General features: G+C 60.7%; 1 protein-coding gene across 1 annotated transcript; it reads left to right on the top strand.

Annotated features, from left to right (window-relative positions):
• Window positions 1-2560: 2560 nt before the first annotated feature.
• VOLCADRAFT_104248 (uncharacterized protein) lies at window positions 2561-9670 on the top strand (the record flags this gene model as incomplete). Its single annotated transcript, XM_002949258.1, has 11 exons — window positions 2561-2845; window positions 4586-4712; window positions 4898-5763; window positions 5854-5906; window positions 6031-6067; window positions 6160-6224; window positions 6343-7959; window positions 8104-8200; window positions 8496-8532; window positions 8670-8683; window positions 9618-9670. Exons 1-11 carry the CDS (start codon window positions 2752-2754, stop codon window positions 9668-9670), a joined length of 3060 nt encoding a protein of 1019 aa, XP_002949304.1. The 5' UTR covers window positions 2561-2751.
• Window positions 9671-12621: the final 2951 nt, after the last annotated feature.

Here is a 12621-nt window from a genome sequence, read left to right as displayed (position 1 = left end):
CTGGCGTATCAGAGAGACTATCCTTGGCATCAGCTTCCACATCTTCTCTCGACATGTTTTTTCGCTTTTTTAAGCGCCTGTCTTCCTTTCTCTCCTTGCAGGTGGTGATGGACCCCAAGAAGGCCAAACGTAGGGCCCGGCTGGCTCTTCAGCGGGCCCAGCTCAAAGCAGAGCAGGCGAAGGCCACGGAGGGGCTGGCGGCGTGTCTGCCCATGATGGCGGCTCTGCAGGTGCAGTCGCCGACGGGCTCCTTCGCTGCGGAAGGGGTCACAGCAGGCGGCGGGAGGGCGCTGGTGGGCGGGGTGAGTAACAGGGAAAAGGGGGCCGGGGAGGGGCCCTTGAGGGGACCTCTGCGAGTGCCCGGGGGGGTTGAGGGGAGCGAACCTGGGGGGAACGGGGGAGGGGGGGACAGGGAACGCAACAACAGACTGCATACAACAGACGACACGCAACACACAGCCAGCATGAGAGAAAATGTGAATGAGGAAAACCGTCCCTTACCGATCGGAATGAAGACCCGGACAGCCTAGCGTGCGAGAAGGTAAGAAGACAGGAGGTGGGGAAATGTATAATAGCTGCAGTAAGCGGCTAACGAGGTGGAGGTAAGGTAGGGAGCAGCATTGGAAAGAGCACGAAAGCGAGACAGGTGTGCGACGCGAGGGACCTGGGGAGAATCCCGCGGAATCGTGGAGCCGCTGATGTTAGGGCTCATGAACATACACTGCCCCTAGATTGGGGCGAGCGTGGTGGAGGCAAAGTACTAGGCGGGGAGCTTTAGGGTTATGAATGGGTGACGGGTTAGGTGCTACTTTGGCGCCTCCTCGCCCGGGTGGTATGGTCTCCCGCAGGGCCCTCCCTCCTCTCACCCCCGCCCGGCTGGAGAGGGTGCACACCGGGATGTTCCGCCGTTCTCCCCACCTGCTCGCTTTCCCACCTGCTGCATTAATTCCGCGTACCCGGCAAGCGCCTCTCCCCATCAACCCGCGTGTGTGCATGTGTGGATGTATATATGTATGTATATATGTATGTATACATGTATGTATGTAAGTTATGGCGTCTGGCGGCTGCAGGCGGGCAGCGGAAGTGACAGCCGGTCGGGCAGCTTCAACGCCGGGGGCAGCGGCCTGCGCACTGGCGGTGGGGGCCGCGGCGCCTCCACACCCGTCACCCCACACGCCATTGAGTACGCCAAGCAGCGGGGAGTGTACCGAGGGGATGCGCCCCAGTGGTGAGTTAGCAGCGGCAGCTGCAGCGGCAGCGGCTGGGGCTCAGCGGCGGTGGCAAGGGAGGTCGGCGAGTGCATGCGGGCCGTTTAGCAGTGTGTGGCTGACTACCTGCCCACTTGCCTTCCTGTCTGTCTATCTGTCGGTCTGTATGTCTGGTCGCGGCCGAAGGGGAGTTCCGTAATTCTACCGCGAAGGCCATCAGCCCTGAGGGGCAGGTGGTTAGGGCCATACGGGATGAGGGGACACCGTCCTCACCACCAGGAGGCCCGGGGGAACGGGGCCCCTGGCGAAACCCCGCTGCCGCCCTCTGTCGGTCCCCTCTCATCCTTCGATTACCCCCAGGACGGTCCCGGGCCTCAACGCAGCGTACGACCTTCCCGACGGCGCCGTCAGTAGCCCCCCGTCGCCGTCACCACATGCTCACCGCCCCCAGAGCCCCTTCCGCGGCACTGTCGCGAGCGGCCTCGGAAGCGGCGGCGGCGGACTGGGGCCGGCTCATCTGTCCGCCTCCACAAGCGCCTTTAATGCCCTGCTGTTCTCCCAGCACTCTTCCGGTGCTGGTGGCGCGCCGTTGGGGCTGGCGGGCGGCGGTGGCAGCGGCGGGATCCTTTCCGTAAGCCCCGGATTGTTTGCCGGGGCAAACGGAGGGCCCCGGGCACCCGTGTCACCGCTGCCGCTGCGCTCCCCGACCTACGTACTACCCACGTACAGCAGTACGGCGGCGGCGACGGCGGCGGCGGTGGCGGCGGCGCTGGGCAGGGAAGACTCCTCCGGCTCAGGGCACGGCGGTGGCAGCGGCGGCGACATCGGCGTCTCTCCATCAAGCGGAAGCGGAGCGGGGCGGCTCCTAAACCCGTTACCGGCAAGCGCGGCGCGCGCCGCCGCCGCCGCCGCCGGCAGCTTGGGTTTTGCGTCACGCTCTCGTGCGCCGTCACGGCCCCGCAATGAGTCCGGCAGCAGCCTCGGTCTGCCGGACCCTGGAGGTGGTGGCGGCGGCGGGGAGGACGGTGCCGACGAGGGTCCGACGTCGCTGCAGGCGATTGCGGCGGCGTACTCGGATCCAGAGCGGCTGCGGAAGGACCGAGAGGCATTGGAGCTACGAGTGACGGAGGCTGTGCTGTCCACCAGCCCGCTCTTTCAGCGCCTGTGAAGGGGATCACGGGGGCAAAAAGGGAGAGTAGAAGGCGGGGGACGTTCACTACGGCAATTCGCTTCTGCGAAAGGCCCTTTCGGGAGGTGTGGGAGAAGGGGAGAGGGGGCGGCGCGTGGGGCGGGAAAGCGGCAGGGGTTTGACAGCTGGGGGGGGGGAGGTGATGTTGCCGGGGGTCTTGAGCGTTTGCTGCCTCGGTGTTCGGATAGCGCTTGTTTGCGTCCACTGTGGTTGTCGTTGTTTTGGTTGCGGGAGTGCATCGTGGACCTTAGTTGAGCTTTGCAGTCGCGTTGTAGATACGCGAAGATGCGAATTATAAGGCACTGACCGTATGTATATTTGGTTAATGTGGAACTACATCCTGCGCGCGCATGCATGTCTGTCGGTCTATCTGTCTGTCTGTCTTGCTGGCATGTCGAGGGGGCTTTTGACCGCAATGAACATATGGTTCAGGACGCGCACCGAGTCGGTGCGTCCGTCTACAGCACTGCGACGCTTTGATTACAACAACACCTGTGAAAACGAATGACGCAACAACACACATAGTATCTATATGTATCCTTCTGTTACACATCGGTCGGGGCTTGACGCTGGCCAGGGGCACCTAACCGTACCGTACCCCAACGGGAACGAGGGGCCGCCGAAGCACTCTCCTCCCTTGTGGGGGGAGAGGGGGGTGAGGGGCCACAGCCCCCTCCTGCTCATCCTAGGGCGCGCGATCCTGTGTCTCTACATCATGTAATCAATTATGATAAGTACAATGTATGTAGGTATGTAGGTATGTAGGTATAGCGCCACCGTTTGCTTGAGTGGGTATCCCCATGAGGCTTGAGGGAGCCTGCGACGGCTTCAACAGCTCGAGCCTCACAACGGCCTCTCATGCTCCGGTAGCCGCAGTTTGCGCGGCAGGCGGGGGGATGGCAGGCACCTCGCCTTGAGAGCTGAAGGGACGTGTTGCGCGCGCCTCTTAGATCTGCCTGCTAAGTCAGACAAGTGATGGATTGCATGGTGGAGTGTGTGGCCGCGTAGATGCACCTGGTCATGGGCTAGAGCCCAAAAGGGGGGTTAAGGCCTTAATTGGGAGGGGTAGGGTCCGCACAGGGTTTCCAGGTTTCCTCTGTCTTAGTGAACCCTCACCAAATGAGCCGGACCAGGCCGAGGATGGAGAGGAGTCTTGTTTCGTGTTTCAGGCTCAGTGCGCAAACTCGCGTGACGGAGCCTTGACTCTTTGCGAGCGTGCGCGCGTGCGACGCCTCCCACCCCCGGGGGATGAGAGCGGGAGCTAGCGGACCTGCGGCTCTCGGCTGCTTAGGAGGGGGCAGAGGCCCCTCGCGCCCCTCTCCCGCCTGCGGTAGAGATCTTAGGCGGTCTTTCCGTTGGGCTGGCCAGTTGTAACCTTCACACACACACACACACGCTCTATATTTCTTTTAAGTCGGACGTGGCCTGGCTTCTGCCGAAGTTGAAGCTTCGTACGGCGTGCCATCGTCAGCTGGTGTATGTACACGTTCTCTAGTGTCGCGTCGCCTGTCCGGTTCGCAGTCCTGGCCACCTGTAAACCAAACACGTGATAGCCAGATACCCCACTGAAAGAGCGAAGTGCTACGACAGCTGATTCAAGTTCTGAACTTTGCGGGGCCTGTCGTATTTGTAAAGTCCAGTTCACGTATAGCCGTATAGGCTCTGCCCAGGGAAAAGGCCAACCGACCAACTGTTATGAACGGGAACATTTGTAATGCTGCTTTAGTCATATAAAGCCCTTGCTGCAATCTTATGATCTTACTTTTTAAATTAGTTTGCGCTAGTAACATTTACCTTCTTTTTTAATTTCATGACGGCACTCCTCGGAAGATGGCTTCACAGTCGGCTTCAGTGCTGGCAGCTCATCTGTTCCTTACAGGGCGTAGCCATGCGGCATGGGAACTAGTGCAAGCAGAAAAATGTTGGAACTCTCAATTAGCGGCTGCTGCACCGAGTCAAGGTGATTGGTTATGGATGGCTTGTCCATTAGCTCCCTATGCACCACGCAAAGGATAGCCCAAGAAGATGTAAAAGCCCTCGGCTGAGAAATTATCCTTCCGTAAATCTCTCCGGCTCAAATGTAGGGAACCCGCCCCGCGCATCAGGCTGCCCGCAGCCCCTGCCATGCCTCCTCCCACGCATCGTTGCCCTACCAACCTATGCCTCGATGTGCATTCCTGGCCCGCAGGATACAACGTTTGGGCAGATGGCATGCGGGCCCGTGCCTCAAGGCTGGTGGCCGGGGGTCACGTGCACTGGGCTGTGTGCCACCTGCTGGCCATTGGCGACGTCTGGCAGGCCGTACAGCTGTACATGTGAGTGCAATACATCTTCGTTGTCTCTCTGTCGCAGCCCCAATTCATTTCACCGCCGTAAACCCTCCTCCTCCTCGTCCTCCTCCTCTCCTTCAGACTCAGGCGGTTTAAGGCACCCCCGCTCCCCAAAGGAAAACCGCCGGACCCGGCATGTCTGACCCTTCCTGCTTTCCTCTTTCTCGCAGGTCTCAGGGTATGCAGCGTGAGGCCGTCGCCCTGGCCCGGTGCCGTCTGCATGTCCGTGACCCCGCATTCGGCACCCTGCTGGACCAGCTACTGCGGCGGCGGCTGCAGCCAACGACGCTGTCCCTGCAACAGCCACCTCTGCAGCAGCAGCAGCAGCAGCACTTGTTGACATGTCAGGAGCAAAATCAGGAGCAGGATAAGCCACAGCAGCAGCAGCCGCAGCCGACAGCAAAGCAGCAGCAGGAGCAGCAAGGACAAGAGCATGAGACGGAGGAGCAGCAGCAACAGGGGGCAGGCCCCGCCAGTCAGCCTGTCGCAGCAGGAAGGTCCACTGGATCTGAAATCCAGATGGATCCGGAATGCTCCGAAAAGACGAAGTCGCTGCTTGCGGGGGCAGCCCCATTGGGGGTGCCGGTCGACGTCGCAAGGATAGAAGACATGCAGATGGCTACTGGCCACCTGAAGTCGGAGGCACCAACGGAAGCACCCGGGCTGGAGCTGACGGCGTCAACCACCTCAACCGCGCCAACTGCCAAGGATTTACCAACCACCTCAACAACCGTCATTGATTCATCGGGCACAGTCGCTGCCACGCGCACTCTGGCACCACTGACGGGGACGGTGCACAGTGCGACGGCGGCAGCGGCGGCGGCGGCGGCGGCGGCAACTGCGGCTGCTCCGCCGCCTGTACGGGAGCTGCCACCGGAGGCTCTGGCGCTGCAGAGTCTGCTAGCCAACAAGCCGCTGCTGGCGGCACGGGCGCTGCAGACCGCTGGCACGGCGTCGGCCCTGGCCACTGCCGCGCAGCTGTGTGCACTGGTTCTCGGGCAAACGAAGGGCGGTCGCAGCGCTGGGTTTTGCGGAGGTACGAGCGGCCGACGGGAGGTGGCGTTGTCGTGTGGCGGCCGCGAGGACGTCTTCCAGGACGCCCCTGGTCATCATCATCAACATGTAGCCCAGGGGCCGCATGAGTATCCCCCCGGCGGGGATGAGGATGAGGATGAGGAGGTGCGTCTGGATGCCGACACTGAGGTGGCATGTGTGTGTGTGGTTGGCGGGGGAGGTATTGGGAGGGGGACGAGTAATGCATGGCGCTGGCGTTGCCTAAGCGGCGGGCACTATGGCCTGACAGCACGGTCTGGGCTCAACGCAGACGCCGCAGATGGAAGGTAAGGTCGCCGTTGGTAACCCTAACGTAAAGGGAGCGGGTAGGATGCTTTCACGGCCACAATTCCCCCTCTGCCTGTGCCCTGTGCGGCAGTCCTCCAACTGCAATCCTGGGCCGAGAGCCAACGAATGCCACACTTGCTCCACCTGCACCATGCCGTACGTTCCGGCGCTGTCCTGAGGCCCTCCTGCGCCTGCTCCCGCTCCTACACGTTCCCGTCGTGGCCAAATCACGGGGGGCTCCCTAACTTCCGTCGGGTTGCGTCCGTACCCGCAGGCACTGGGAACCCTAGGACGGGACTGCGCCGCTGCCGCCCTGCCGGCCTTGTTCTTGGAGGCACTGCGGGGAGTGGTGGCGGCCGCCGCCAACGGCAGCGAACCGAGGACCAGCGGGCCGTGTCCTGGAAGCGGCGCGGCCTCAGCGGTTGAGACCCAGCTGCAAGATGATGTGCACATGGCGGTGGCGGCTGCGTGTGAGCAGGTGCAGACGGCTGCGGCCGCCATGGGGGGCGCCGTACTGGTAGCTAGCTACTGCGGCGCCGCGCTGCTCGGCTGGTGTATGAGGCGGCTGCGGCAGCTAGGGTCGCCCGACGGCCGTGAGCAGACGGCCAGCGGCAGTGGCGATAACAGCTGTGGGCTGGTAAACGCGGGTGGCGATGAGGGAGACCCCGACCACGAGGACATGGGCAGCGGCTGTGCGGAGGCCAGTGCTGCTGCGGCAACAGCAGATCTTCTTCATCAAGAAGACGATTACGACGAAGATGACGAAATGGCACTACAGGCGGTACATGCCGTATACCTGGGAAGGGGGGCTCCACAGGCCTGTGGTGGCGGCGATGATGGCGGATATGCAACTCGGCGGAAGGTCGTGGCGGCACGGCGGCAAGGGCCGCCTCCGCCGGCTGCCGCGACCTGGGTTACAGCGGGGGCCGTCACGGATACGGCAGCGGCGCCGCCAGCGGCGGCGCCGCCGCTGGCGGCTGTGCAGGGCGCCACGGACAAGGCCCTCAGGGCTCAGCTGGCCGCGGTGGAGCGCCGCGGGGCCCAGCCGGGGGCCAGCGGCGCTGGTCAGGAGGAGGAAGCGGTGACGGTGACCTCGGCGGACGTGGCAAAGGCGGCGATGTTGATTTATGCCGCTGCGTGCGCTGCGTGTGATGTTAGAGAAGATGACCCCACGGTGGCTTGCAAAGCACAGGCCTATCTGCAAGCCGCTGCTGCGGCAGCAGCGGCGGAAGCGAGGTCCATGGGGGGGACAGCAACGCCGCCGCCAAGCACGTGCCAGCAGACCGGGATGCGCGGTCGGGCATCAGCTCGGGACTCGGGTTCGCACCGTCCCCAGGCACTGCGCGCTGTCAACCCGGAAGGTGTAGACGGTGCCGGCAGTGGCGCTGCGCAACTGCCGTCACAGGGCAGCGGCAGCAGCAGCAGCAGCAGTACGACGATGATTGAAGCTATGGCAGCACTGGAAGGGGCAGTCTGCGGACTGGCAGCAGCTGCCATGCGCGCGGCCGTGGCCTCAGACCACCCCTCTGCAGCACCCGCTCTTAACCCCAACGCGGCGCGCGGCGCCGAAACCACTCTGGACGCCGCCGCCCAGGCAGTAATGGCAGCTGCCCGCTGCTGCGCCATGCTGTTGCCGCCGCCGCCCCCGGCCCCCCTTCCGCAGCCAATACCACCACAGCCGCTGCCACCTCCTGTCCCCTCTGGACCGACATCCTCGGTCCCGGTCTGTGGCACGGCTCCAATAGCGGACCGGAGCCACCAGCCCAACAGTAGCCACCAGCCCAACAGTAGCCACCAGCAGCACCGGCGGGGACACGGGTCGGGACGTAACGCCCCTTCCACCGCGTCTCCAACAGGTGCTGCTTCCGCGCGAAGGGACCGCGAAGGGGTGGTGCGTTCGCATACACGTCCGCCTACAGCGCCGGCTGCCACCACAGCAGGTGCCGCCGTCTGCACGTCCTATGACCCGTGGGTCGCTGGCTGTGTGGACTTCTCACCTCCCGCTGCGCCGTTGCGCGTCCTGAACCTGCTGCAGCAGCAAGACATGGAGGTGCGGCAGCAGAAGTCGTTTGATGGGCAGCACGGGGCTCACCACCAGCAGCACTACACTGCGGTGGATGCCCCCGCTCAGGGTGCAGCTCCTAGCAGCACAACGCATGCTCGCTTGCGCTATACCTCTTCAGCAATGCTGGATGTGCGGCGGCGGGTGTTGGCGGGGGCAGCAGCAGCAGCAGCAGCAGCACATCCATGCAGTGGAGGTCTGGCTTCAGAGCTGCGGAGCTGTCTGCTTTCATCCGGGCTGCTGGTGTGTCCAAGCGAGGATGGTTGAGTTGCAGGAGGCGTAACCGCGTAATGAAGGCAACCCCGTTGTTGTCAGGCTCCTTCTCCTTCCCCCCCCGTTGCCGCCTGTGCGATGTCGTTGTCCAGATGCGTCCTGGGAAGCTGCTAGAGGGGTTGTAGCGGGGTGAGGAAAGGAGTGTGGGAGTTTTAACCGCGTCTTAAGGTCCATTAGTAGATAGCCCACTGAGCCTTTGCGATGTAGGGTAGCACTTTTGTAAGAAGGACGACGAGCCTCAGGGCCCGACCCGCTCCTACGTGCAGGTTGCGGGCCAGCGGTGAGACCTGTACCTCTGCTGCAGCCTGGGCCCCATCGGGCGGCGTACAGGGGGGCGTTTCCGGTAGTTGGTTGGTGGGCTCTCCGCGTTGTGTTTGGCTTCCATTCATTGGTTTGGATTCAGTCATGCTGCACGGTGCATAGATTGTGGGTAATGGTAAAGGCCCTCGTTTCCTTCAAAGCTCGGTGCTTAGGGCGTGGCGAGTAGTGCAGGGAACTACCATGCTGTGGAATTGAATACTCTGCTGCCATGAACTTCGGCGGTGGCTAATGCCGATGGCCTGCGCGACCATACACATCCCCTGCTTTATGTAAAGAACTCCTTCGAAACGTCAGGTCCCTGACACGATTTACAAGTTCCGCACAAGTGTGGGGGGCGTCGGTAAAAGCCTGTGGGGGCCCCATGGACGATCAGTAGTCATTATTGTGGCGCCGGGTGAGGGCGTCGACATTCAGTACGCAAGAGCAGGACGACACGTCGATTGGATCTGGTCAGACGATACAGGACGACAGTGCCTTACCCACGATTGCCAACGTCAGATTTTTCGAACGCTGCCGACGTATTCCCTCGGGCGTCCAGGAAGGGGGGGTAGACGGGGTGCTGTGATACAAGTTTGGCAACGTATCCTGCAGGACTCGCTCGGCTAAGGAACTCTTTCTTACACGCTCTTGGGCGGCAGTCGGTGCTACTCAAAAGTAGTAGTAAACGTCGCGACGGCTCTGCCACCGCCAACATACTCGCATTGCGGTCCTTGCTGACTTCTCACACACGCATCACTGTTAGAACGCCGCGTTTGCAACGTCCTCCGCGGCGACGGCGCATTTCTTCTATGCGAAAAACGTTCACCAGAGGAAGTATGTCCATCGCGCGTCCATCACCAGCTGCACAATACACACACACACACACACACACACACACACGAAACCACGCACAGACAAATCTGCCGCCGACAAAAAGTCTCCAGCACTGCCGTCGTACACCAGCTGACAGCAAAGGCGAGCAAAGGCCAACTACAAGAAGCACAACCAACCAAAAAGCAAAAAAATGCAAACAACCAAACTTTCAGTAGAAGGCCGCACGAAAGTGTCCAGCCGTCGCGATTATCGGCATTACGTCGTGTCCATTGTTGCAGTGTGTTGTTGCCACTTCCGCTCTCAAGTGGGTCAAAGACCGCGCGCCCTGCGGCGTCCGGCCTGCTGTCTGTGCCCGCTGACAACGCACATCAGCCACACAGTGAATGCGCCCGCGCAGAACAGCACAACATAGCGCGTCCGGAGGCACGTCTTCAGCGCCACAGTAAACGTTAAATGGAACCCCCTCTGGGGCCCATTCACCCACACGCCACCATTTTTTTGTACCACTCGCCGTCTCCACCCTTCTGCAAGACGCGGATATATACTGAAATACGAGCATCCGCGCTCGCATAACATCGTCGTAATAATGACCATCATTCAGCCACTCGAACCCCAAAGCCGGGTTCCTTTCCCGGGGGCTCACCAGAACTCGCAAAAGGTCTCCCATCCGGCCACAGATGACACACCAGACGCGCTGCTGACACGCCTGCCTCGCAAGGACAAGTGTGCCTCAGGCCTGCCTGCCTGCAAGCAGGCTTTCGCCCTTGTCAAAGCAGAGCCTTCGCATCACCGAAAGGTAGCTTCGGCTCCCTCACGGAAAGAAAAAGAGGTCGCTCTTCACCACGAGCTATCCACACCCCTTTCATCATCCTGGCCACTGAGCTCGTTAGCCGATAACACTCCCAAAGCCGAATCCTGCAATTCCCAACCAGGCGCCCACCCTGCCGCAGGCGCACTCCTGCCGCGGCCGCAACGCGCGCGCCAAAATGAACACCGCGGCCCAATCGCCCCGCAAACGCCCACATTGCTTATAAATATGTACCAATTAAGACGCACGTGCATCTGGGACCATTGCCTCTCACATCCACTGCTGCGAACGAAGGAAGATATGGGATCCCCACAATGGAGCTTGCTTAGCGACCAAGCACCATGGGCAAAAGAACCATGGGCACTAGGGTGAAGCGGGGTGGGGAGCGCGCGCGTCAGGTCCTGCCCCTACCTGGCAGTGCGTGCGCACGTGTTCCAATCTAGAGGAACAGATCCAAGCAGTATCTGTCGGTCGTTAGTGGGAAAGGGAAAACCACCACTAAGTATACACGCACACCTAGGCAGCACGCGGTAACGTTGTGGCTCGTCTCCAATCAAACCTGACTGGGCAGTTGTAACCCGTCTGGATCCCAGCAGCACCAGATAGCGCGCCAGAAAAGGCGCTCCAATCTGCGCCGGCTACTTAACCCCACATCCCCAGCTGCATCCTGCACCTCTGCCATCAACATGTATCGCTTCGAGAAGGCATGGAGCCCTAAAGTTAACCCACAAACATCGTCTTGACTTGTAATTCAAACGTTCACCACCAACAATGCCGCTGCGCAAGGCAGGGACCCAGCTCTGCAGCAGCGGCCTGGCGAGACTTCCCGCAGCACAGCACACCGCCGATAGGGGCGCCGAATCCGCTCGCCCCGAAATACAGCAGCGCTGCTTTAGGGCGGGCCGCCCAAACCAAAGTCAAACTGTTGTTCATCCAAGTCTCACGCGGCTAGCCTTGTAGACGCATACGCCACATGCTCAGGCGGCACTTCAAGACTCAAGGGCCAGAGCTGGGGAACGAAAGACGTGTGAGAAGCTGGACAGATACCCTAAGAAACTACTCGCCCTATATTCCTCTCTCCTTTCCATAATTGTTTTGTGCAAGATACCAAAACCTGCCTCAAGCCTAAGACTATACCCACTACCTTTTCCTGCCTTTTATCATCATCGTCAACATGCAAAACATACCAATAGCCCCAAGCCACATGACTATTCACATTGCCTTCTTCTGTACTTTCCCAACTCGACATTCGACAAAACAAGCGGCATCAAAACCCTAAAACTGTGATATCTACTGCCGTGAGCTGCGTGCAGCTCGGCTCCCCTACGAATTGCATTGGACCTCTGGAAGTGCAGCGCGCCATGAGCCGAGGAGCCCACCGCGCATGAGGCTGCGTAACCTGCCTGCCCGCCTGCCTACCTGTCTGGCAGTTCGTCTATCCACGAAGAGAGCAGCGTGAGAGTTCAATGTTAGGTTGCGGTAAAAGGAGGTAAGGAGGTAAAAACAACAACGCGACGACCAAAGCGATCAAAAAGAAAACAGGCACCATGCAGAGCTCGGACAAGCCTCTTCTACCCTTCTCGTAAAGCTAAATCCTGCGGTTTGGAAACTGCCCGGGCCTTGACAACCAATAACACAAAGAAAAGGTAAATGACAGAGCATTTCTTGCATCTAACTGACGTTTCCTGCTCTCTTGAGTAACAATGCGCGTCAGAACAAACGGTCATTGCATCACCTGCTGCATGGGCGGCACACGCATGAACGGCTACCGAACCGAAAGGCCGCAAGACCGTATTGGTTATGGGTTATGCACATGCTTGCAGCTAACCCCCAACTCCCCAAACGCACCCGTCCAAATGAACCGGTGACCCGCCCCATGCGCTGCTTTCCAGGCCGGGCACACCCACACAAACTCTCGCTCCTATCCAAAGCATCCCGCCTCTAACCGAAGCTCCCGTGTGCCAACCCCAACCCGGAAAGAAAAAAACTTTTGAAATCTACTGAATCGCTCGTGCAAATGACATGCCATGCCATGCAAGCCACGTGCCCAAAGGCACGTGTTTCCACATCCCGGCGGCTAAGAAGGGGCGATACTATCTGCGGCATTCCAAGGGGTCAGGCTTTATCCTCGGAACGCACGGGCCCCTCTAAATGCTTCGCCCTTTATTGCTGCACGCTCATGTGCTGATGCACGGCACCCACGGACCGGTTCTGCTCAGACCTGCACGGTCCCTTCATGAAGCTGGGCGTGACCAGGAAGGCCGAGGGGCTGAACG

The sequence above is a fragment of the Volvox carteri genome, assembly GCF_000143455.1.
Source record: "Volvox carteri f. nagariensis unplaced genomic scaffold VOLCAscaffold_13, whole genome shotgun sequence".
NCBI classification, from domain to species: domain Eukaryota; kingdom Viridiplantae; phylum Chlorophyta; class Chlorophyceae; order Chlamydomonadales; family Volvocaceae; genus Volvox; species Volvox carteri.
This window is presented reverse-complemented; position numbering and strand designations above follow the sequence as displayed.